The sequence below is a fragment of the Glycine soja genome, chromosome 19 (assembly GCF_004193775.1).
Source record: "Glycine soja cultivar W05 chromosome 19, ASM419377v2, whole genome shotgun sequence".
In the NCBI taxonomy this organism is placed as follows: Eukaryota; Viridiplantae; Streptophyta; class Magnoliopsida; order Fabales; family Fabaceae; genus Glycine; species Glycine soja.
The window spans coordinates 50,669,785-50,695,596 of NC_041020.1; the positions used below are offsets into that span (position 1 = coordinate 50,669,785).

The 25,812-nt window shown below is 38.5% G+C and overlaps 1 protein-coding gene and 1 pseudogene across 5 annotated transcripts in view; one reads left to right on the plus strand and one right to left on the minus strand.

The window, feature by feature from the left end:
* The window catches only part of LOC114399231, a 32,224-nt gene extending 18,137 nt beyond the window's left edge, over positions 1-14,087 (plus strand). For 3 of the 5 annotated variants that reach the window (XM_028361369.1, XM_028361370.1, XM_028361373.1), the window contains 10 exons: positions 6,287-6,562; positions 6,702-6,857; positions 7,443-7,795; positions 8,499-8,976; positions 9,239-9,565; positions 10,881-11,652; positions 11,771-11,829; positions 12,019-12,498; positions 12,998-13,036; positions 13,661-14,087. In XM_028361369.1, the coding sequence (XP_028217170.1) occupies positions 6,287-6,562; positions 6,702-6,857; positions 7,443-7,795; positions 8,499-8,976; positions 9,239-9,565; positions 10,881-11,652; positions 11,771-11,829; positions 12,019-12,498; positions 12,998-13,036; positions 13,661-13,846 (3,126 nt within the window). In that variant the 3' untranslated portion in view covers positions 13,847-14,087. The remainder of the gene's footprint in view (positions 1-6,286; positions 6,563-6,701; positions 6,858-7,442; positions 7,796-8,498; positions 8,977-9,238; positions 9,566-10,880; positions 11,653-11,770; positions 11,830-12,018; positions 12,499-12,997; positions 13,037-13,660) is intronic. The other 2 variants (XM_028361372.1, XM_028361371.1) reach the window with 2 other exon arrangements.
* Positions 14,088-17,003: 2,916 nt separating this feature from the next.
* LOC114399176 lies at positions 17,004-18,423 on the minus strand (annotated as a pseudogene).
* Between the last annotated feature and the right edge of the window lie 7,389 nt (positions 18,424-25,812).

The window sequence follows — 25,812 nt, forward strand, 5'->3', positions numbered from 1 at the left end:
AGATGAAATCACCTGGATGTTAGGTTCTGACGTCACGCCTAAGTATTTAGGAGACGACATGTTCATCCTACTTGGCCTATCGGACTCGAAAGCAGAAGAGATCATCAAAGAAGAAACCGACAAGGGTGTGTCTCTGTTCTATTCCCTCCAGAAATGGAAGCCGGACATGAAACCGGAAGCTAGGCTGGTGTGGATCTAGTGTTGGGGTATACCGATAACTGCATGGGACGTGAGGCACATACAGCAGATTGTGGCAGCTGTGGGCGATTTCGTGGAGATAGATGACGATGTAGAAGAAAAACGTAGGCTCGATAGGGCTCGTGTGCTCGTCAGAACCCCGTGGAAGCCGATCATCCATCACTCAGTGGCAGTAACAATTGGAGAGGTGACCCACTCAGTACAGTTGGTGGAAGAGATCGTTAGCAGCGAAGGAGGGTTTGCACGCCACCACCGGAGTGACCTGGAGTCATCAGAACTGATTTCGTCTGACGACGGCGACTCCGACACTCTTATGTCGAGATGGAGCTCCTTCTCGCTGGGGATACCTGACGGTGATGATCCCGGAGTTGCTACGGTCCGGCGGACCGAGATGGATCCAACGGGAGGCCAGTTCGTCAACGACCCACCGGTTATTGACCAGTGTGGTCTGCCACTTTCCTCGAGACCCGAAAGCCGCGCCACAGACGAGGTTAGGTGCCACCTACCAGAAAACGCAGCAGGTGACGTTGCAGCAGGTTGTGAAGAAAAGGAAAGAAGCTTCCGTCAACAACCTGGAATGCTTGTTACTAAGGGGGCACCTCTTGTCAGAATATCACAGGGGAGAGTGGCATGCAGTTCGGAGGAGGAAAAGTCACCCAGCTTTGCCCAGGGTCAAAAGGAGACAGGCATTAAATGCCCCAACGGGTCTCAACATCTTTTAAATAGTGAAGACCCCCTGCGCCACCTAGATGGGCTACTTAGTGGGCCTAATACCAACTTGGGCCCTGCTGGTAACACCCCCGTGACTGTCTCTCAACATACCAGCACCCATATGGGCCTCGGAAGTAACCCTGAGGGAGAAGTTTCAAAAGGCCTACCTGATATATACCAACAGAATTTACTAGGAAATGAAAGCCCTTGGAAGGTGTATATTAGGGGTAAGGGGTGTAGAAAGAAGAAGGCCCAAAACCACAGCATAGACCCCCCACATGCAGAACTAAGTAATATGGCGGAATCAAGGACCGAAGAGCTTCTCAAGTTACAATCCTTCAAGGAGAGCACAGTAAGACAAAACATCCTAAAGGACCCTGGCCCAAGGGAGCCCGAAACCCACCCTGCAACAACAACGTCACAAGATCTTTCGCTCCAAAGCAATACTGCCATCCAAGACGAGGCCATAGCTCTATGGGATGTGGCAAAAGAGTTGGGGCTAACATCTGAGACAGACCAATCTAAAATCATAGACAAAATTACAGCCATGGAGGTCAGAGACAGAAAGGAGGCACAAGAATTGGGAAACAGAACAAGTTCACCATGAACATTATTTCCTACAACATCAGAGGGCTGGGGAGAGGAGTGAAGTGGTCCTCAATTAGAAGATTGGTATCAAAACACCAGGCTGATATTTTGTGTATTCAGGAGACAAAGCGAGAGCAGGTAGACAAGGACGTTTGTCAAGCTCTGTGGGGGGACATTGATATGGGTTGGGAGTCACAGCCAGCGACAAATACAGTGGGTGGACTGCTCTGTATTTGGAATGAAAAGTCATTTAAAGTGGAAAGGAGGGTCACGGGTAGGGGCTTTATTTTGCTGGAGGGTGTTTGGCATCAAGACATGCAGAAAACGTTCATCCTGAACGTCTATGCACCGTGTGATGCTATAGGCAAGCGAGAATTGTGGGATGCTATTAGGCAGTTGAAAAACCTTCAGGTTGCTGGTATGTGGTGTATTTTGGGAGACTTTAACAACATCAGGCATCCATCCGAGAGAGTTAGCTCGTCTCAAAGGGAAGGGGATCTTAATAGCATTTCGGAGTTTAATGAATGGGTATCTGACCTAGCAGTAGACGAAGTGTCATGTGTGGGAAGAAAATACACATGGATCAGACCAAATGGGGTCGCAAAGAGCAAGCTGGATAGGTTTTTTGTCTCTGACGAATGGATGTCCAAATGGCCGGACAGCACACAATTTAACCTGGACAGAGATTTTTCAGACCATTGCCCCATTCTACTTAAATCCAAAATCACAGATTGGGGCCCTAAACCCTTTAGGGTGCTTGACTGCTGGCTGAAGAACAAGCAGTTTCAAAACCTGGTCAGGGAAGCCTGGTCAAACACTCACATAAGGGGTTGGGGGGGATTTTCCTTGAAAGAAAAGATCAAGATACTCAAGCAACAGATGAAGCTCTGGAATAAACAGCATTTTGGAGACACCTTCGTGAAAGTTAAACAAATCCAGAATGAGCTTAATAACCTGGAAGCTAGCAGCAGTGATAGCTACTTATCTCCTAAGACAGCGGCATTCCGTAAAAGGCTTCAGGAGGACTTATGGACAGCGGCCCAAGCCCATGAGTCCTTGCTGAGACAAAAAGCAAGGACAAAATGGATCAGGGAGGGGGACTGTAATTCAAGTTATTTCCACAAGCTCATCAATTATAACCGCAGGACCAATGTAGTAAATGGAGTGATGATTGGAGGGTCATGGGTTGAGGAACCAACTACAGTAAAAGAAGCAGTCCGCAATTTCTTTGAGAGCAGATTCAGTGAGCCCGATTGTGACAGACTAGAAATTAATGGTGCAAATTTTCGAAGTATTGGACAGCAGCAAAACACAATGCTGGTTGCAAGCTTTCAGGAGGAGGAAATTAAGTCAGCTGTTTGGCAGTGTGGGAGCGACAAAAGTCCAGGACCCGATGGTTTGAATTTCAAATTCATTAAGCACTTTTGGGAGCTGTTAAAACCTGACATCATCAGATTCCTAGACGAATTCCATGTCAATGGCATTTTTCCGAAGGGAGGCAATGCTTCATTTATTGCTCTTATCCCCAAGGTTAAACATCCCCAGGCCCTCAATGACTTCAGGCCTATTTCACTGATAGGCTGCGTCTACAAGATTGTGGCAAAGATTTTGGCAAATAGATTGAAAAAAGTGCTGCCGGATGTAATTGATGAGAGACAAGCGGCATTCCTAAAGGGTAGGCATATGCTACATGGTGTGCTGATTGCCAATGAAGTTATGGAGGAGGCAAAAAGGTGTAAAAAACCTTGTTTGGTGTTTAAGGTAGACTATGAAAAAGCCTATGATTCTCTCTCATGGAAGTTCTTAATTTATATGATGTCAAGACTAGGATTCTGCCACAAATGGATACAATGGATTACAGGCTGCCTCCATTCGGCTTCCATATCTGTTTTGGTTAATGGAAGTCCTACTAGAGAATTTTCTCCTCATAGAGGACTACGTCAAGGAGATCCTCTTGCACCCCTGCTGTTCAACATTGCTGCTGAAGGTCTTACTGGCCTAATGAGAGAGGCTGTGGCTAGAAATCACTTTAAAAGCTTCCTTGTGGGGAAATACAAGGAACCCGTCAGCATCCTACAATATGCCGATGACACTATTTTCTTTGGGGAGGCAACAATGGAGAACGTGAGAGTTATTAAGTCAATTCTCAGAGGTTTTGAGCTAGCTTCTGGTCTTAAAATTAATTTCGCAAAAAGCCGTTTTGGGACAATCTCGGTACCAGACCAGTGGTGTAGGGAAGCTGCAGAGTTCATGAACTGTAGCTTGCTGTCTTTGCCTTTTTCCTACCTTGGTATCCCTATCGGGGCAAACCCAAGGCGTAGAGAAACCTGGGACCCTATCATTAGGAAGTGTGAGGCAAAACTTGCGAAATGGAAACACAAACACATTTCCTTGGGAGGGAGAGTCACACTGATTAATGCAATCCTAACAGCGCTTCATATATACTTTTTTTCTTTTTTCAGGGTTCCCAACTTTGTAGCAGACAAGCTAGTCAAGATTCAGCGCAATTTTCTTTGGGGTGGAGGCCTGGAGCAAAGGAGGATCGCTTGGGTAAGGTGGGATACGATCTGTCTTCCTAGGGAGAGAGGAGGTTTAGGTGTAAAAGACTTGCGGAAATTCAATATAGCATTGCTTGGTAAGTGGAGATGGGAGCTGTTCCACCATAATGGACAGTTGTGGACTAGAATATTAAACTCAAAATATGGGGGGTGGAGAAATTTAGATGAGGGAAGAAACAACAGCTTACATTCCCATTGGTGGAAGGACCTAAGGCAGCTCAATCAAGTAGAGGAGTCAATCAAAATAAAAGAGCAAATTCAGTGGAAGGTGCGCTGTGGAGACATGACCAGATTTTGGGAGGACAAATGGTTAGGGGGGGACAGAACTTTAATGGAAAAATTTCCTACGCTCTATCAAGTTTCTAACCAACAACAGCAAACTATCAGACACATGGGAAGCCACAAGGAGGAAGGTTGGGAATGGAATTTTAATTGGAGGAGAAACCTATTCGATAGTGAAGCTTCAATGGCTGCAGAATTCATAGAGGCAACAGGACCGATATCAGTTCAACAAGAAGGAGCAGATTCTTGGATTTGGAAGCAACATTCGAGTGGCATCTATTTGACCAATACTGCATACAAATTTCTGATGGAGGAAATAAGGGGGGATCCAGTGGATGGGAGTTTCGTTTTTCTGTGGAAGCTTAAGATACCACCTAAGGCAAAGATCTTTACCTGGAGACTCATCAAAGACCGCTTACCAACGAAGCTGAACCTAAGAGGGAGACAAGTGGAGATAACTGACCCAATGTGCCCGCTTTGCAATAACTCCGAGGAGGACGCAGCACACCTCTTCTTCAACTGCAGCAAGGTCCTCCCCTTGTGGTGGGAGTCACTTTCATGGGTTAAGTCAGTGGGTGCTTTCCCCAAAGAACCCAAAGACCATTTTATGCAGCATACCGTACCGAGCGCTACACGATCAAAGGATATTAGATGGAGCTGCTGGTGGGTAGCCCTCACAAGGACCATATGGCAACACAGAAACAAGTTGGTATTTGATAATCAAATTTTTAATGCAACCAAGCTGATGGATGAAGCACTTCTTCTTTTATGGTCTTGGCTTAAAGCAATGGAAAAAGATTTTGATACACATTTCAATCAGTGGTCCTCTAATTTGGCAGATGCCTTTATGTAATTAGATAGGGAATGTACTGGCTGAGCCCTCTTCCAAGAGGTGCAGCACACATGTACTTAAGTCAGGGGTTGTAGCTGGTACTTAATTCATCTTGTGTACCAGCTATGTTCAAAATTTATCTGTAATCTCAGTACCTCTGGTACTATTTCATCTATCTAATACATATCTATTTTTGCTGAGCAAAAAAAAAAATCATTGGTGGACAAAACTACTTTTTTGATCTCTTTTAAGGATTTTCTTTCTCATTTCTGTTTTCTGTTCTTGTTTCCGTACTCAATTAGTTCCGTTCATCCTTACCCAATGTGACTGTGATAGTGAGTTGGGAGAGCAACCCAACTAATGATGGCAATGCATAATTTAAAGCCTTTGGCACACCGACTTGAGTTTTTTTACAACAATCTAAAGAAATCTTACTCATTTATTTATGTTATGTCCTAAGATTTTGGTTTTTATTAAGAGTCAAAGGAAGTGAAAGAAACTAGATAGATTGATAGGTAACCAATGGTTAGTTAGTTAGGGTCTGATTTAAAATACTTAGGTATAACATTAATAAGCGAACTAGATTGATATTCACGTGATTGGCCGCACTACTATTGTTAAAAATGGTAATGAAATGCTTAAGAAAACAGGAGTAAAAGAAAAACATTTTTACTTAAGAAGCTGTTAAGGCATTTTAAGTTTGTCGCAAACTGATATACCTGGAACTTATTCCGTATTCCTTCTCATGGCTTGTAAAACTTGCAAGTATTTAAGTTATTCTTAGCATGGCTATTTTACCTCTTTTCTCATCCCTGCTAAGGAATTTGTATGTTACTTTTTATTTGAGCAGTTGACTGCAGATGGTAAATTTTCACTTAGTTTTGTCCATCTTGTTTTTATGCCATAATAAACTTACTGTATGTAGGATAATATTATTCTTTTTTCTCCCACTGTAAAATTAAGTTTCTGAAAGACAAAAAGCTGCTAAATAGAGGGCAAAAAGGTCAGCCAAAATGGAAAGTAAGAAACTGTTAAGGAAAAAAGTTAAAAGAAATAAGATTACCATTACACTGTAAAATTTAAATGATACCTGCTTGACGTGGATTTATTTGTGTAGTTGATACGAATTGTAACTGATTTGCAATCTAGAGATGGAGTCAAAACCCCTCAAACTCACATGATGGAGCTTAGGCCTTACATCGAGGAACCCATTTCAAATGATGCAGCATCTTTAAATTTTATATCTCTTGATCTTCGACCAAGAGTCAGGCATGATTTTATTCTATCTAATAGAGATGCAGTTGATGAATATTGGCGAACATTGGAGAATTGCTATGCTACTGCTGATCGAAAAGCTGCTTCATATGCATTTCCTGGATCTGTGGTCCATGAGGTATTCTGGAAGTTTGTCTCCAGTTCACAATTTGAAAATTTCTCAGTTTTCATGCCTTATATTCAGCCTAATATTATATTTTGATGACATGGTATCAGTACAAACTCTAAATATAGTAATTTTTTGTTTATATTGTTAGCTTTTCCGTTTCCGTTCATGGGCATCTACTCGTCTTATGACAGCTGAACAACGTGCTGAACTTTTAAAGCATGTAACCAAGGATAATCTTAGTGAAAATATTTCATATAGGGACTGTGAGAAGATTGCAAAAGATCTGAATCTTACCACAGAGCAGGTTAGTTTGTTTCAAGCTGTTGACTTGATTTTTTTGTTTATCCCTTTTGGAAAAGAAAATACATTATCAGTACTGTACACCCACCTCCCCAAAAAAATCAGTATCAGTAGGTAAGTATATCCTTGAGGGAACATAACATCATGGGCTCCTGTCTTGTCTCAGTCAAATAGACAATTTTGTAGATTATCTTGCTTAATATGTTTGTCTCTTTAATATGTTTCTCCAAAATATTATTTCACATTTATATCAGAAAGCATGATTGGTGTAGTTGTAGTTGACAAGAAACCTTTGATCAATTATGATGAGGAAATTAATGGCTTTATTCTAGGATTAACTTGTCACACACTTTGTTTCTTGAACCAGTTGCTGCTTATAGTTTTAGAGACACAGTCTGGTAGATTATACTGAGAACTGTCAATGGAAGTGAACTCCCAGAATTTAAAACTTTAAATGAGGAAAAGTATATTCTATTTTATTTGAGTAAAATAAAAATTTAACTCAGTATTATCGCTGCTGTTTCAAGATGAGTGACTCTTGCAATTCTTTCCTATATGTATTTTTTTCAAACTTCAATGCCACTTGTAGGTACATAGCATGTATAAGAGTCATCGCCGTTTTGTTTATCAGTTCAAAGATGAAGAGATAGAGGATAATTCACCTGAATGCAAGGGTAATTCATCTCGTCGTAAGAGAAAAAAATCCACTGAGCTCAGGCCTGCAAAGCATGCCAGAATTGATGATGCAGTAACTGATGTTGTGGACATGCACGTAGAAGGATCACAAAATTTGGATGTTCATTCGGGAGAGTGTGCCACACATATGCAAGAATTTGAGGAGAGTATGCCTCAAGACTGTATCCCCCTTATTAGCCAGCGTGTCTTAACCAAAATGAAGCCAACACGCCAAAGGAGATTCATTTGGTCAGACAAAACTGATAGGTAAGAGAAATTTTAGGAACCTGTTAAATCTTGAGCGAAATAATTATTTTACTTTAGATTATATGTGTGGAAATAACGGCTCTCTAAAGTTGGACCATTTATATATTAAAGCCAAAATTGAATGAAGTAATTCAGCTTATTCTTGCTTGTATTTTTAGTTTGTTCTGAATTGATAAATATAATGAATGTATAGTCTTATTATGTTACCATTATTAGTGGAACCTTTAATGCAAGCTTAAATCAAAAGAGAGTTATTTTAAGGCTTTATTTTTCATAAAGTAGCATTGGGCTTAATGCTACACAAGCAACTTATCAGGGGATATTTTTGTGATAAACTTTTACAAAAATTATTGTGGCTCTATTTGATATTAAATAATTATTTTGAAAATTTTGATTAACTCACAAAGAAAGGATAAAAACTAAAGAAATTGTTTATAATTGATCATGATTACTGATTTTATGACACGATTTTAATATTAACAAGTTTTTTTTTAAAAAAAATGGCTTGAATTATAATTCATAAATAGCTTAAGAGTATTGATAAAAGAGTACTTTTCCCCGCTGTTTGTATCCGTTCTATTGGTCTGTAATTTGAAGGCATATTTGCTGTAATTCAGATTACAAATTGTCAAAATCTCCTGTAAGGCTATGAATGTGGTATTATCTATGTGGTCTGAGTATCTATGATTTTATATCATTTCAGGCAGTTGGTGATCCAATATGTTAAACACCGTGCTGTTCTTGGTGCCAAATATCATCGCATAGATTGGACATCCATTTCTGATCTTCCAGCTACTCCAATCGCTTGTACGAGAAGAATGAATTTGTTGAATAGTAACATGAGATTTAGGAAAGCCGTGAATAAACTCTGTAACATGCTCAGTGAACGATATGCAAAGCAACTGGAAAAGTCCCAGCACTCGTCATTAAACAATGATTGCAAACAGTTTGTGCGATCCCAGTCCTGTGAAGGTATCCTCAATAATTCTAGTCCTGATGCTGAAATTCAAATTACAAGTCTAAACAAAGAAGCTTGGGATGACTTTGAGAACAAAAATATCAAGATGGCCCTTGATGAGATTCTTCGCTGCAAGATGATGGCTAAGCTGGGTGCCTCCTCCCAAAAAGGTCAATTGCAATATGATGGGTGGTCAGATGCAAATGCGAATGCTGATGGATTTGTAATTCTCTAAGACTTAAACAACAATAATGTCAAGTCATTGCTTCCAAGTATCTAAATGAGACTTAACGTATTCCTGGCTGGATCTATTATTTAAGTTTTAATTTCATAATTTTACTTTGTACTCCTCTCATTTTCCTTGTTGGATGAATCATTTTTAATTTTTATAATTTGTTTTATAGTCTTCAGGTATTAGAGTATATTATACTCTAATATCTGGAATCTGTCTGATACTCTGACAAAAGGAATCTTTTTTCTGGCAGGAATCTCAAGAAAATGAAGAAATTACATCAGCTATTCCTTGTGATAATATTCAGAGTCATGGGAAGCCCCATACATTTTCCGCCCAAAGATCACGGCGGCGGCGGCTTGATAAAAATTTTACTAGGTTTCTGAATAATATGGTTAATGTTTATGGACAAGTAAATGAATCATTGGCTATTTCAAATGTTGTAGAGCTATTTAAACTTGTTTTTTTAAGCACCTCAACAGATCCTCAGGCACCCAAATTACTAGATGACATTCTTCGGCGATACTCACAGCATGATCTATTTGCTGCTTTTAACTATCTTAAAGAGAAAAAAGTTATGGTAAGTCGTTATCAATCTCTCATTGTTTGCATTGATTGCATCAGATGTGATGTTGATTGGTTATGTGCTTAAATTGACCCTGTGCTGTTGATTGCTGTGGTCATCTTTATATTGATCATCATGTGAAATAGTAACATGCCTCATAATTTTATAAAGCATATTATTTACTATGTATGAGCCAGATTACGTTTTCACTTGTGTGTGGGTGTGTAGACTCATTTCTAAACCGTAAAGCCTGTTTTAAATGAAGTAATATTTATCTTATAGGAGAGTTGTAGCTTAACATGAGGAAAACGATATGCAACATGGTTATATATTTGAAGGCAGTTGCTAAGAGAATATTATGTCAAAATTGACTTAATTTGGTGATAAAATGTCTATATTCATGTTGTCAGTATTAGAATTAAGCACATGTAAACAAGAGATAAGCATGTGCATAACTCAGATTAGCTGTTACTGATTTTTAGCCGATTGAGTAATTAATTCCGGTATGTTAGCCCTTAGAATTAGCATCAGATTCCATTTTATTGAATGCTGTACAGATTATAAATATACATGTGTAGACTGATTAGTCGCTTAATTCGCCAAATTCTATCCGCATGTTACATGTACAAGGGTTTACAAGAATATAGAGTATGGATTAAAATATACATAAAAGTTCCTACATGTCCCCCCAATATAGGTTGTACATCCTTGTGTATTTGGAAAAATACCTAATACCTATTTAAGCTATGAAATTCACTTCAAAGTCATTGGTAGCCACACACTCTTGGAACGTGAGTTTGAGCCTAACTCAATCCCAAAAACTAGCTCATGGGGCGAGGATTGTCTTCCACTTATATATTCTATCTTGGCACTATCTTTAGCCGATGTGAGACTTTGAGTTTTCCCAATACACACACTATTAAATTCCAAATAAGATAAAAGTAATCAGGGTCACTATAGTGTTGTTCTTAATTCTCAGGTTTACTAAGACTCAATTTAACTGATAACTCGTTACTAACTATAATGGACATTTTCCTTTGACCTTAAAAGACTTCATGGATGTTGCCTTAGATTTCTGAAGAGGTTAAAACTATGACGAGCAACCTGAACGTGTGTGTGTGCCCACCTTAAGATAGTTTCTGGTACTGTTTCCATTTATTTTAATTTGACTCTCCACTTTAAGATTTATTTTACTACCTGATTTATTTTTCTCTTCCTTTCTCCTTTTTCTCATTAGTTACTGTTTTATATAGACAACCTGAATATGTGCATGTGTGTGTGTGCCCATGCATGCTTTTATACAAATTCTAATTGCATCGACATTTGACAGGTTGGGGGCACTGGCAATGAACGTTTCGAACTATCACAACAGTTCTTGCAGAGTGTTTCCAAGTCACCATTTCCATTTAATACTGGAAAGCAAGCTGTTAAATTTTCTGCATGGTTGGAGGAAAGAGGCAAAGACCTCACAGAAGTGGGCACTAATCTTGCTGAAGATCTACAATGTGGGGACATTTTTCATTTGTTTGCTTTAGTCTCTTCAGGTGAACTTTCAATTTCTCCATTCCTACCAGATAATGGTGTTGGAGAGGCTGAGGACTTGAGAAGTGCAAAGCGTAAATCTGATACTACCGAGTCTTCATATAGTGATAAAGCCAAAAAGTCAAAATCCTTCTTTGGAGTAGAAGGTGAAATTATTTCTCGTCGGGAAAAAGGTTTTCCTGGTATCATCATTTCTGCACACCGAACAACAATTTCAAGAGCTGATATTTTAAATTTGTTCAAGGATAATGATAACTATGGCCAACCTTTTGAGGGAGATTTCCAATTAAACATTGGCCAAAGCAGTAATTATTCACTTCCTGACCATATCTTGGAAATCACTAAATCTTCTGACCCTGTACCTCTAGAAGAAAATCATAGTGAATCACCCTGGGAAGCTATGGCAGGCTATGCACGACATTTGTTGTCTGAATATTCCAATAAAAAACATGCATATGCCATTTGTGCTGAGGTCTTCAGGGTTGTTTATGCTGCCATCCAAAAGGCTGGTGACCAAGGATTAAGCATGGGAGAAATTTCCCAGGTTATAAACTTGCCAGGTATAGATTCTGAGATTTAACCAAGTATAAAATTGACTTGAAATCGATTAATATTTATAAAGGTTTTCAATTATTTATACTTTGAAAATGTTTATTTTTCTTTGGCTTTGTCTTCCAGGAGCAGAGGTAGATGTCTTGATTGTTGATGCTCTTCAAGCATTTGGGCAAGCCTTAAAGGTTCCTCCCCCCTTTTCCTTGTTTCAATAGTTTATAGCATGTGTTTGTTTGCAACTAATGGTTTGACCCAACAGAAAGCAAGTTTTTTCCCTTCTTCTACACATACCATGGCTTGAGACCCAAAATCATGTTCAAACACAACCCAAGTACCAAACCATGATTTTACATAACTTGTTATTTTTGGATCAGGTCAATGCTTATGATACTGTCCGTGTTGTTGATGTCTTATACCGTCACAAGTACTTTTTGACACCTATGTCTGATTTTCATCTTCGTGTTGTACAACCTTCCTCAACAAAAAACATCGAGAAAAGTGATCATACATGTGAGCTTTATGAATCGGAGGAAAGGGATACTACTTCTGTTGATACTTCGAGGGAAAGAAACACCGCTATTGATAGCGTGCACAAATTGACAATTCTCAATCTTCCACATGGGGATGTGGATCCTGAAAATCAAGCTTGTGATAGGAATGAAGGCTGTAAGCAAAACAGACTTGGGTTATCCAGAGTCAATCATAAGAAAGAAACTCTCGAATTTTCTTCTGGTGAATCATGTGTGCCAATATTGCCATGGGTCAATGGAGATGGGACCATCAACAGCATTGTTTACAGGGGACTCAGACGTCGTGTTCTTGGAATAGTGATGCAAAACCCTGGGATATTGGAGGTATGCAAACTCTATAATACTTCTTTATTTAATATATTTGAAATTTCATAGAACTTTTAAATGGGATTACCTCTGAGTGATGCTGCATATTAATATCAAGAGGGCCTAAAGGAATAATGAAAAAGGATTTGCTTTTATCCTATCCTTGTTTACAACCTTACTTAACAGATTTCTAACAGAATAATAAAAGAAGATAAGAAGGATATTTTGAGAGAGAGAGGGAACTTGGGAAGCAAGAAGTGAAAAATGATATTAAGCCACTGAACATTGTGTTACAGTTTGGTATATATAGGCTAGAATAGTTAGTTATAACCACTAACCTTTAAGAGTTGTAGTTTGCCTCACCTTTCTTTATGTGTGTGAATTTCAAGTAAAATCTGGCAAAATCTCCTTTTGCAGCATTATAACTTGAGGTTTAGTGTAAATCAAGTTTTACAATTTTTAATCCTTCATTAGGAAATGGAAAAATCCACTTACGATTTCATTTTGTATGTGTTAGGATGATATTCTACATCATATGCACGTGTTGAATCCACAGGTATTTTATCAAATTTTCAAAATTCTGCACTTTTGTTATGAAATTGCTAGTTACTAGTTTAGTCATGTGCTGACTTCTATTCTGAAATTTCTGGACTATTATCTCCATTTGTTTTTTTCTTAAAGAATCTTTTAAAGATAAAATTGAGTCAATGATCCTTTTCCTGAGGTATTATTGAAATATGCCTCCACCCTCTAGTTTAAAATTATGCAATAAACCTCCAATGGTTGGCAAAATCTATTCCTACACTTACTCTCTGTGTGTGCCCATGCTTGTGTTGTTTGCAATCACAGATTTTATTCTTCCATACAAGGTGAAAAGAAGCTGATAAGGGATGATCTATGTATATTATGAAACTAGAGAAGATTCAAGCCTAGAATTTTGCAAGCCTATAAGTTTCTCAATGTCTAACTCCAATTTATTTCAATATCATTTATCAGATAAAACTATATAAGTATAATAGGAAAGGTCATTGGTTTTATGCAAGGCTTTATACTATTATTTTTTTTCATCTGGTGATTGTGAGCCTAAACGTTGATATGATTTTCTTAATGCTGTCACTGCCTTTATTACTCTGTTTGTATGGTGGTTTTGAACTTATATGCTGATTCAAGTTTCTGACAGAACTGTAGAACTCTCTTGGAATTGATGGTTCTGGATAAACACCTAATTGTGAAGAAGATGCTTCAAAATATGTTAGATGGGGGACCCTCCTTACTTCCGGAACTTATCGGAAGCAAATCCAGTCAACCGAAGTTGATATGCCGAGAGCATTTCTTCGCCAATCCCATGAGTACTTCCTTGTTGTAGGGAATCTGTGGCATTGACATTAGACATTAGTACTTGTTATATAAAAACATATTTATAGGCAATTTTGGATACTGGCCTTTAAGTTATATTTGGAAGAAGTGTAAGTGTGTAACTTAGGCAATCCTAGTAAATATGTTTTAGGCTAGGAACTTGGGATTTTGGATATTTGACAAGTTTGGTTGCTACAATCCTACTTGAGTATAGCAGGTTGGTAAACACATCATTCAGATTTTTTTTCTTATTTACTAGCTTCCTAACCGAGCCATGTTGGTTTTTTTTTTTGTATTTATTTTAAAACGTAGAAAAAAATAATATAATACAAAATAAAAATGAATTTATATCATAGTAAAAATATACATTTTAAACGCATTTAGTATTAAATAATATTCATTATATTTGGACATTAATATTTTATATTTGAGTCAATAAGATTTTATTCAATGAATTATCTTATTTTTAATATTTTCAAAATAAATTTAAAATTATAAAATGTATAAAAACAGTAATACATTGAAAATTTTGAAAAATTTAATCAAAGTAAAAGTATTAATGTGTGTACATAAAATATGTGGTAGTTTTGTAATCAATTTATATACACAGTATTTATTTTCTTTTTATCTATAGAATATATATAGTCCTTTTTCGGTTTTGTACTTGTTTTTTGTCTTCTTGGGTAGTAATTTCTCTTTTATGTATAAATATATTTTGCTCATATAAATAATTAATATTTAAGTTTAAAATAATTAATATTTAATCGAAGTAAAAGTATTAATATGTATACATAAAATATGTGGTAGTTTCGTAACCAATTTATATACAGAGTATTTTTTTTTATCTATAGAATGTATGGTCTTTTCGATTTTGTACCTGTTTTTTGTCTTGGGTAGTAATATCTCTTTTATGCATAAATATCTTTTGCTCATGTAAATAATTAATATTTAAGCTTAAAATAGTAAAAGACCAACAATTTAACATTTTCGCTATAGTTAAATAAGACGTTACAGAAATAGTAATATATATTTTCATATATTAAATTATGTAAATAAATTGTTAAATGATTTTCTCTTTATTTTTGAAAACCTAGATAACTAATTAAAATTGTTTCAATGTAAAATTTTACTTTTATAAATAAGTGTGTTTTGAATTTGAGTAAAAATAGGAGTGACCAGTGCACCACAGCTGGTGTTACTAATAATACCTAGTTTCATCTAAAATGCTACAAGATTGTATTATTGTATGTCTTGAAGTAAAGTAATTGTCTAAGGTAAAAGTTGTAAACCATACAAGAGGGTTCAAATGTGCAACATTCATTTAAATTATGAATTTGATTTTTTTTATTAAAAAAGTCCCCTATGCTATATACTTGTTAATTTTGTAGGCCTCTCGAAAAAGTTAAAGAATCATAGAAAAACTTCAACCTTTTAAAAACTTCCTAAACCAACATATAATAAAGCGTGTGTTCTCCAGATGACCTGTATTCAACTCGAAAACAAAAATTGAATCATTTACATAAATATGAGCCTACATTATCCAAAATTTAATGATACAAATCTAATTAACCTAATATTTCGATATATTATATAGGGTCATACTCATTTCAAAGTGTTGAAAGGCCTAACTCTTCGCCCTTATATTCCATTCCAATTCAGGCTACTTCACTTTTTAATTCAGTACAATTCAATCTTTGGTTTTAGCCTACCATTTAGGTGAGCAAATGTCAATTGCCTCTCATAAGTCATAAACAAACGTCTATGCTTGCGAATGAAAATAATATATGCAGGATATTGAGATATAGGAAAATGAAATTATTATTCAACACCCGCTGTGAGAAAGAGGAGAAGAGAGAACTTTTTTCCAATTTAATTAAACATAAATAAAAGATATTTACAACAACACTCACACTATAAAATAAAACATATTTAACTCATAAGTATAAAATGAGAAAATATAGATACATACATTCTTGATCTAAAATAGTTTAAATTTAAAAAATATTTTAATCTAAGTCTTGTTGGAGTTGAATTCTCTCCAACCGTGTTATACCGTATAGCAAGAACAAAGAAAGATACAAGATCCAGCATGTGAAACCCACATGTTAGGTCCGTCTCAATTGAATGCTATTACACTATCTCAAAGAGCATTTGCAGGAATTCAGTTTAGATATAGATTTTAAAATAAATAGTATTGATATAAATACCATATTATACAAAATATTCTTAAGTTAAAAAGCTTATTATTAATATAAAATTGTTAAAAAAAGTATAAACTTTAAAAAAGATAAATAGTTTGAGTCCATCTTTAAAATATGCAATTAATTTTTAAAAATTAAACATTTAAAATAAACAATAGGTTAAAATATATTTTTCATCTTTAATAAAGTTAAAATTTATAACCCGCAAAATTCTTAATTGTTTATAACTTGCAAAATTCTTAATCTGTTTTTCATTATTGTGAAATTATGTGCTTTTTGAGTCATTCTAAACCTTTCCGAACCTACTTTTTGTTTTTTTTCAAATCTACGTCAATTCCAGTCCTATCCAAGACAGAATAAGTAAATGGACGAACTAAGAGCCAAAACTGAGACATACCTAAAATTGAAGAGGAATTAGATCTAAGCCTATAGGCCTAAAATATAGCATCCACGTCCAAGTTAAAGGAATTTGAGAAGGGGAAGCCAATTTTATACTAGCAGTATGTGAATCAAAATCACACGCAATTGGCCTAAAATAAGCGTTACCCAATTCATAATCATAACCACAGAAGCTATTGTCGGAAGCATCCTCTATCAATACCACCCCCAAACAATCCAACAAAACTAGGAGGGGTAAAGAAAAAGATATTATAAAATTACATGCAATTTGCCTAAAATATGCAAAGCCCAATTGATCATAATAGAATGGGTAAAGAATTATAAATTCGTGTAGTAATTCCCTACGCAGCTAGAGGATGTTCATATCAACCACATGATTAAACAACCATGATTAGACACAACAAAAAAAACAGTACTACTATTATATTATCAAGACAACATATAACATAATCATCAACCAAAAACAAAATTACATTAGAACCACACATCACAAAACGCACTGAGGCATACATACTGGTCCAGCAGGCATGCACCATATGTACAGTATAGTAGTTCAACAACACATGGGGCCTACAATAACCTTTATTGGAAATAAAGAACATGACACAAGCAAGTAAACATAAGTAACGGAGAATGTAGGAAAAATTATTCTTCCTCGGTTTCGGATTCTGCACTCTGAAGCCAATCAATGAAAGGTTGAGCATTCTTCAAAGTCTTAGAGTTCTTGTTATCGCCCTTCAGTCCCTTTTGATACCACAGCACTATGTGCTCTTCCTCCAACACATCAGCATCATAGAGTGCCTTCAGAACCAGGGCAACCTCCTTCAAAGCATTGGAAGTAGACTTGCAAGAAAATTCTTCAATAGCATGAAGCAATAACAGCTGGGATCCCTCTTCGGCAACAGCAGCAGCAAAGTAGTTCTTCTTCTTATCAGCTTCTTTAGCAAAACCTTTCTCAGTTCCCTCGAATAGAGCTTCAACCAGAGCACTCATCTTTTCTTGAGCAGGTGCAGGATGTGCTGAAAGATGGGACAGCAATTCATTCGCTCCAATACCTTTCTTCAAATTAGCTTTCACTTTGCCAACCAGGGTCTTATAGTGCATTGAGTTACCATTCTGAGAACCGCCATTTCCGTTACTTGCTGCTTTTTTCTTCTTCTCTGGTTCATCTGTAGAAAGCATAACCATATCAGCTGTCACAGCACTTAACTGTTCTTGGATACGTTGACGAGCAGCATCAAGTGATGTATCTGTCAGCCATTGCACGTCATCATCACCATCATCTTCATCTGGAGCCTCCTCTTCCTCATCAATTTGACTGTGAGTAGGTGAAGTGCGGTCTTCATCAGACCCACTTGCTTTCTTCTTTGGAGAGGTGGATTTAGCAGTGCCATCTTTTGAAGATGAAGAGCCTTTCTTCTTAACCTCTTTCTTCACTTTCTTCTGTTCCTCATCAGCCATTTCACCTTCCTTCAGTCCCTCCTTCTCAGCTCTCCTCATGGCCTTCTTGTCTTTGGATCCTTTCTTAACCTCTGGAGGGTTCTTAATGATGAAGGTAGTCAGCTTGTCTCTCATATCAACATCAGACACAACCACAAGCAGCGCATTTCAGCTGGATCATTTGGTTCTTAGTGATTATGATCTCAGTTTCAGGATTTCCACAACCATAACACTGGACATATTTCTTAATGAAGTTCTCAAGAAGGCCAGCAAGCTTAACAGTATCATGTGCTCCATTGACGTGAGAAGTGCCGGTCTTCTCATCAAATTTTGACTGGGCCCCAAGTTCACAATCAAAATATTTGGTCGTGTAAGACGCAGGCCTTGCCAATATCAACCATATTCACAACATTAGTTTTGATGCCATTACCTCTGCCCTCAATTTTGGTAATCATCCTAGGCATCTTATACCTGTAAAAGGCATCATCACTGTTTGCAGCACCAATGTTCTGTAAAGCCATGTTGACTTACAAAGTTTCAGAGATATTCAGATGCAGCAAATGCCGGAATTCAAATTATACACAGCCGCAATTTCAGCCTCTAAGGTAGCTAGTGCCCTTGAAGAATCTCCCTCAAGTATAATGGAAGGTGGCCAACCACAACCAGAAAACTGAATGAATTTCTGATATGTCTCACAATGCATACAGCTAAGTCTCTGGGATGAGGGTCTGTAATTTTTTCTAGAAGAAGAAAAATACTCTCCAAGCAGCTCAGTTGCTCCCAAATGGATAGTAGCCCGATCAAACATGACAGAAACTTTAAGGTGATACCTTCACCTTCAAATCGGCTACAGCAGAACTAGCACGGATACCAAGCCAACAACACCTACAATTCAAAACCAGAAAATAAAAAATAATTAAAATTACAACAGTGAACCTCAAAGCAGATCATAAACACAATAAAAAGACCTAGTCATCAACAACCAAATCACACACACACACACACAAACATGTATATATGGTCAATAGAAAACCAAGCACTTAAGTTATTATCTCACACACACACATATCAGGTCAATGGAAAACCATGTACATAAATTATTATCACACACACATATATCAAGTCAATGGAAAACCAAGCACATAAATTATTATCACACACACAGACATGTGAGAGTTTAATTCTGTTTTGTGTGGGGTAGATTTGTTTGTGCTTTGAATATAAGAGAGAGTAACAGAATTTTAAAATTCTGTTATAAGTACTAGCCTAAGTGTGAAGGGTTATTACTCTGTTTTTGCTTGTATAAAAGGGCATACATACATCTTAATAAAGTGGATTTATTCATTCTATCATTTTCAGTCTCTAGTGCTATTCCTAGTAGGTGTGCAATTCTGTGCTTAGAAAACAGTGAGTGATACACGAGTGAATGTGTGAGGGAGTGAATTGCATCTCTTGCAATTGAGTGAGGAACAGTGTGTGTTCCAACAATTGGTATCTAGAGCATTGGTTTCGATAGAAAGGGCAAAAATCGCTAAAGAAAGGTTCTTGGAGGTGTTCTTGAAGGAGTTCTTTGACGGCTGCAGTATCTGGCTCAATTCCTGCAAATCTACCAGTTCTCACAGGAAAGAACTATGAAAATTGGAAGATTCAGATCAGGGTGGTGATGCGATTCCAAGGGGTTTGTGAGTTCGTAGAAGAAGGTTATATACCTGTCGGAGAGAGAGCAACAGATGAACAAAAGGCTGCTGATAGAGAAAAAGAAAAAAAGATTGCAAGGCACTTTTCATTTTGCACCAAAGTGTAGATGCTGCTAACTTTGAAAAGATAGCAATGGCTCAAACCTCCAAAGAAGCATGGGACATTCTGTAGAAATCTCATGATGGAGCCACAAAAACCAAGAAGATCAAGCTGCAAACTCTGAGGAGACAATATGAACTACTACTAATGGAAAAGAATGAATCAGTTGCTGATTACATCACAAAAGTGTAGACAGTGGTGAATTCAATGAAGGGCTATGGAGAAAAGATAACGGTGCAATCAGTTGTAGAGAAGGTGCTTAGAACCATGCCACCCAAGTTCGACCATATTGTGGTAGCCATCGAGGAATCCAAAAATCTTGAAGAGCTTAGTCTAGAGGAATTGCAAGGAACTTTGGAATCTCATGAACAGAGAATGAATGAAAGGATAAATGAGAAGAAAAGTGAACAAGCCTTGCAAGCACGGTCAAATCCAAAGAAGCATGGTGATAGATGGAAGAAAGAGAAAACTGAAGCAAAGAGCAATAAATGGAGGGGAAATCAGAACAGTGATAAGGACCACAAGAAAGGAGGGGGATCCAATTCCTAAAACTCTTCAAATAGAAAGAAGTTCAACAAAAGAAGTATTCAATGCTTTAACTGTCAAAAGTTTGGGCATTTTGCTGATGAGTGTTACAGCAAACCCAATAACAAAAGAGAACCTAAAGGTGATGATGCAAAATTGGCTCAGGAAGAAGATGATGACACTTAATAGGTACTGCTAATGGTAACTACTCAAATTGAATGGGCAAGTGATAATTGTTGGTACCTAGACACAGGTTGCTCCACTCATATGACAGGAATAAGAGAGTGGTTTCTCAACCTTGATCAATCTGTGAAGAGCCAAGTCAAATTTGCTGATGATAGAATCTTGACTGCTGAAGGAATTGGGAAGGTCCTTATCAAAACAAAGGATGGAGGTCAGTCTTGCATCACTGATGTACTCTTTGTACCAGGTATGAAAAGTAATCTACTCACCTTAGGTCAATTATTAGAAAAGGGCTTTATGACTAAGCTTGAAAACAAGATGTTGAGAGTGTTTGACAGAAATCACAAGCTCATTTTGAAGTCCCCTCTTTCAAAAAATAGAACATTTAAAATTGAGATTGATGTGATAGAACAGAAGCGTTTTACCACTACAGTAAACAGTGAAGAGTGGTTATGGCATTACAGATTTGGCCATTTAAATTTTAGAGATCTGATTAAGCTAAACTCAAGAGAAATGGTGCTGGGTTTGCCTCAGATCAAGCCTCCTAGTGAAGTATGTGATGGTTGTTTACAGTGTAAGCAATCAAGAAGCACTTTCAAACAAAATGTACCAATCAGGGCAAAAGAGAAACTTGAGGTGATTTACTCTGATGTGTGTGGCCCTATGCAAACTGAATCTCTGGGTGGAAACAGATACTTCATATCCTTTATTGATGAATTGACTAGGAAAGTATGAGTTTACCTAATAAGAAGGAAGAGTGATGTCTTTGAAGTCTTTGAGAAGTTCAAAAATATGGCAGAAAAGCAAAGTGGCTCATTGATCAAGATATTGAGAACAGATGGTGGTGGTGAATATGTTTCTGTAGAATTTCAAGAATTTTGTGATCAAGAAGGCATAATTCATGAAGTGACTCCTCCCTACACACCTCAACATAATGGAGCTGCAGAAAGAAAAAATAGAACCATAATGAATATGGTAAGGAGCATGTTGAAAGGCAAGAGTCTGCCCAAGTACTTGTGGGGAGAGGTAGTGTCTACAGTTGTCTTCATCTTGAATAGGAGCCCTTTAAAGAGATTGGAAGGAATAACACCTGAAGAAGCTTGGAGTGGTGCTAAACCAAATGTGAGCCATTTCAGAATCTTTGGATCACTTTGTTTTAGGCATATCCCAGATCAGTTAAGAAGGAAGCTAGATGATAAAGGTGAACAAATGATCTTACTCGGATATCACTCAACTGGAGGCTATAAGCTGTTTGATCCGAAGAGTAAGCAGATAATAATCAGTAGGGATGTGGTATTTGATGAATCTAGAAGCTGGAACTGGGAGTAGAATACTGAAATGAAGGGACCTTCAATAATGATAAGGTCAGAAGAGGAAGAAACAAGTGAAAGGAATGGTAATACCACTCAAAGAGAAGTGAGACCCCAGAGAAATGCACCCAAACCAGCTAGATTTCAAGGTTTTGAGACGTTGTCTGATGCTGATGTAAGTGCAGATGGGAATCTTGTACATTTTGCTCTGTTTTCTGAAGCAGAACCAATAAACTTTGAAGATGCTATGACTGATCAGAGGTGGGTTGAAGCTATGACAGAAGAGCTTAAATCTATTGAGAAAAATCAAGTGTGGGAGCTGGTATCTCAACCAAAATCGAAGAAGCCCATTGATGTGAAATGGATCTATAAGATTAAGACAAATCCAGAAGGCAAGGTGGTCAAGTATAAAGCTAGACTTGTGGCTAGAGGATTTTTACAGAAAGCTGGGATTGACTACAGAGAGGTGTTTGCACCAGTTGCTAGAATTGAGACTATTAGAACAGTAGTGGCAATTGCTAGCCTAAAGAATTGGAAAATGCACCAACTAGATATGAAGTGTGCTTTCTTAAATGGTCCTCTTGATGAGGAGAGCTATGTGACTCAGCCACCTGGATTCTCTATAGCTGGCCAAGAGTCAAAGGTTCTCAGGTTGAGAAAAGCTCTTTATTGACTTAAGCAAGCCCGAAGAGCTTGGAACAAGAAAATTGACAGTTTTATGATGAAAATTGGCTTTGATAAGTGTAGCTGTGAGTTTGGAGTCTATGTAAGATCCAAATCAGTAGGTAATATCATTATTATATGCCTCTATGTGGATGATTTGTTGATCACTGGTGGTAATGAAAGTGAGATAGCAGAACTGAAAAGGGAATTGATGAGTGAGTTTGAAATGATTGATATGGGGGTTCTATCCTATTTTCTTGGACTTGAATTCAAGAAGACTGAGAGAGGTATTTTGATGCACCAGAGCAAGTATGCAACAGAAATATTGAAGAGATTCAACATGGTTGAATGTAATTCAGCAGCAACACCAACGGAGGCAGGTCTTGTACTTGAAAAGGAGGGCAAGGAAGACAAAGTCGATGTAACTGAGTTCAAACAAATTGTTGGTTCTCTCAGGTACTTGTGTCATTCAAGACCTGATTCAGAATTTGCTGTTGGACTGGTAAGTAGATATAAGAAAGGACCTAGAATGCCTCATCTCCTAGCTGCCAAGAGGATTCTAAGGTTTATAAAAAAGACCATCAATGCTGGAATCTTATTTCCAAATAAAGACAATAGCAACTCAGAGGAATTGATGGGATATACTGATGCAGATTGGGGAGGAGACAGAGATGACAGAAAGAGTACTACAGGTTACATATTCATGTATGGTACAGCACCAATATCGTGGTGTTCTAAGAAGCAATCCATAGTGGCTCTATCAACATGTGAAGCTGAGTATGTTGCAGCTGCAATGAGTGCTTGTCAAGCTGTCTGGTTGAACACATTACTACAGAAATTAAAAATCAAGGAGAGTGATGGAGTGAAGCTTTTTGTGGATAATAAGTCAGCTATAAGCTTGTCAAAGAATCCAACCTCTCATGGTAGAAGCAAACACATAGAAACAAGATTTCACTATCATAGGGATCAAATGAACAAAGAGAAACTGAAAGTGGAGTACTGCTGCACATTTGATCAACTTGCTGATATTTTAACCAAACCCCTCAAAGGGGAGAGGTTTAAAATGTTAAGGGACAGAATTGGCTTGATGAACTTAGGAGATCAGAATTAAGGGAGGGTGTGAGAGTTTAATTCTGTTTTGTGTGGGGTAGATTTGTTTGTGCTTTGAATATAAGAGAGAGTAACAGAATTTTAAAATTCACCTGAGACCCCAGAACCCTACACCCTAAGCCCTACTCCCTACGCCCTACACCTCAAGCCCCAAGCCCTACACCCTAAACCCCAAGCCCTACGCCCTACGCCCTACGCCCTACGCCCTATGCCATGGTGGCATTTTTGTAATTTGGGGCAAAGTTTTTGGTTTTTACATCGCGAATTCTAAGACGATCATACAGAATCGTCTTAGAATGCTTGAAGAGGGCATTTTTGTAATTTGGGGAAATTTAAACAAAGACGGCTTTGCTAAAGGATCGTCTTTGTTTAAGAAACCCAAAAATTCACGGGTTGTGTTGCTGTCGAGGTCATTGCTTTGCGGAAACATTTTGCGCGCTTTGAGAGCTTGTGAAACATCAGTATCGATTGTCCTTCCAGTTAGCTTGGTAAGTTTACTACGACAGCATCGTGCATTCGTTTGTGTGCTTAGCGTGGGTATTTTTCAATATCATCTAGGATGACTCCACTGAATTGCAGATGCTTGGCTACGTTTGGGAAACTGCAATTGGAAAAAAGGAGACCTAACTGCAGCAAAGAAAAACCTCAGTCTTGCATTAGACAAGGTTAGCCCTTTCAGAATACTTCATGTTGTGTTTGATTTTTTCTTTTCTGTTTGGGCTTGGGGCTTGGGGTGTGGGGTAGGGGGTCGGGGTTTAGGGCTCAGGGCGTATGGTGTAGGGTGTAGGGTGTAGGGCTTGGGGCGTAGGGTGTAGGATCTTGGGTCAGGGGTCTTAGGTTTGGGGTCTAGGTCATAGGTTGGGGGGTCAGGGGTCAGTGTTCAGGGCTTGGAGCTAGGGTCTGGGGTGTAGGGGGCTTAGGGCTTAGGGTCTGGGGTTTAGTGTTTAGGGTTAGGGGTCAGGGGGTATGAGTTCAGGGGTCTGGGGTCAGGGTTCGATGTTTAGGGTGTAGGGTCTGGGGTCAAGGCTTGGGGTGAGGGGGTTGGGGGTTAAGGGGTTTAGGGGTAGAGGTCAAGGGTCAGGAGCTAGGGGTAGGGTCTAGGGTGCAGGGTCCAAGGTTTAGGGTCGAGGGTAGCACTACACCCTAAGCCCCAAGCCCCCTACACCCCAGACCCTACACCCTAGCCCCAAGCCCTGAACTCTGAACCCAGACCCCTAACCCCTGATCCCAACCCTTGACCCCAGACCCCAAACCTAAGACCTTAGACCCCAGATCCTACACCCTAAATCCTACGCCTTTACACCATACGCCCCAAGTCCTGAATCCTGAACCCCAAGCCCTGACCTCTGAAACCTGAGCCTCGAACCCCGACCCCACACCCAAAGCCCAAAGCCCAAACAAAAAAGAAAAAGTAAAAGACAACATGAAGTATTCTAAAAGGGCTAACCTTTATGCTAACCTTGTCTAATGCAAGACTGAGGTTGTTCTTTGCTGCAGTTAGGTCTCCTTTTTTCCAAATGCAGTTTCCCAAACATAGCCAAGCATTTGCAATTCAGTGGAGTCATCCTAGATGATATCGAAAAATACCCACGCTAAGCACACAAAGCAATGCGCGACGTTGTCGAAGTAAACTTACCAAGCTAACCGGAAGGACAATCAGTACTGATGTTTCACAAGCTCTCAAAGCGCGCAAAATGTTTCCGCAAAGCAATGACCTCGACAGCGACACAACCCATGAATTTGTGGGTTTCTTAAACAAATATGGTCCTTCATCAAAGCCGTCTTTGTTTAAATTTCCCCAAATTGCAAAAATGCCCTCTTCAAGCATTCTAAGATGGTTCTGTACGATCGTCTCAGAATTCGCGATGTAAAAACCAAAAACTTTTCCCTAAATTACAAAAATGCCATCGAGGTGTAGGTCGTAGGACTTGGGGTTTAAGGTGTAGGGCTTGTGGTTTAGGGTTTGGGGCTTGAGGCGTAGGGCATAGGGCTTAGGGCTTCTGGTGTAGGGTATTGGGGTCAGGGGTCAAGGGTCAATGGGTTAGGCTATAAGGGGGTTAGGGGTCAGGGTTTAGGGGCCAGGGTTTAGGGTACCGCGTTCAATGCTTAGGGTTTAGGGCTTGAGGCTTGGGTCACTGGGCTTGGGTTTTAGGGTCTAGGCTTTACGGTGTAGGGTCTTGGGGCACGGGTCTAGGGTCTGGTGTTTGGGGTCTGGATTTAGAGTTTAGGGTTAAGGGTTCATCAGTCAGGGCTTCGGGCTTGGGGCACTAGGCATGGGGCTTAGGGCTTGGGGCGTCAGTATATCGCTTAGGGTTTATGGTGCACGGTGTAGGGCGTAGGGTTTAGGG